The sequence below is a fragment of the Sinocyclocheilus anshuiensis genome, unplaced genomic scaffold, assembly GCF_001515605.1.
Source record: "Sinocyclocheilus anshuiensis isolate Anshui unplaced genomic scaffold, SAMN03320099.WGS_v1.1 scaffold848, whole genome shotgun sequence".
In the NCBI taxonomy this organism is placed as follows: domain Eukaryota; kingdom Metazoa; phylum Chordata; class Actinopteri; order Cypriniformes; family Cyprinidae; genus Sinocyclocheilus; species Sinocyclocheilus anshuiensis.
The window spans coordinates 681,317-681,888 of record NW_015549628.1 but is presented as its reverse complement, the minus strand read 5'-3'; the positions used below and the strand labels follow the sequence as shown (position 1 = coordinate 681,888).

Genomic DNA, 572 nt, shown 5'->3' with positions numbered 1-572 from the left:
ACACACACACACACGAATCAAACGTCCAGAGTCCTGTGTCCATAGTTCTATATGGTAGAGTTCGTAGGGCTCGCTCTTAGTGGCTTGTAAGGCTGGCACTCTCAGTGGTGCAATTTTGGCTGTAGAAAAAGGCAACAGAGAACAATTAATATGATAATAACCAATGTTAACATCAGTGTTAGAATATTAGGTTACACTTTAATTTAAGGTGTCCTTGTTACATGGTTTGGCTTAAGGTTACTTGCATGTAATTATGCATAATTAATTGTTACTATAATAGTAATTACATGTAACGAGGAGACCTGAAAATAAAATGTTACAGTATATTATACCCATTCCTCCTCAGCGTCACATGATCTTTCAGAAATTATTCTAATATGCTGATTTGCTGCTTAAGATTTTTTTTTGTAATTTCATAAAATACTGATGCCAAACTTTTGAACAGTAGTGTTCCTCGTCACCTTTTCACACTGCAGATCCTTGTAAAATGCATTGTCTAAAATGGCCAAAAGAAATCCACTGAATTTCATGTGACCCTGGACCACAAAACCAGTCTTAAGTCACTGGGGTAT

At 36.2% G+C, this 572-nt stretch overlaps 1 protein-coding gene across 2 annotated transcripts in view; it reads right to left on the bottom strand.

Annotated features, from left to right (window-relative positions):
- Window positions 1-572, bottom strand: part of LOC107659549 (ataxin-7-like protein 2) — a 19,102-nt gene that overhangs the window by 5,451 nt on the left and 13,079 nt on the right. The window contains exon 10 of one of the 2 annotated variants that reach the window (XR_001630923.1): window positions 15-119. Coding sequence is in view for 1 of the 2 variants with exons in the window: in XM_016448536.1 (XP_016304022.1) it covers window positions 102-119 (18 nt within the window). In the remaining variant the exon portion in view is untranslated. Of the gene's footprint in view, window positions 1-6; window positions 120-572 lie in introns of those variants that run through there. The other variant, XM_016448536.1, reaches the window with a different exon arrangement.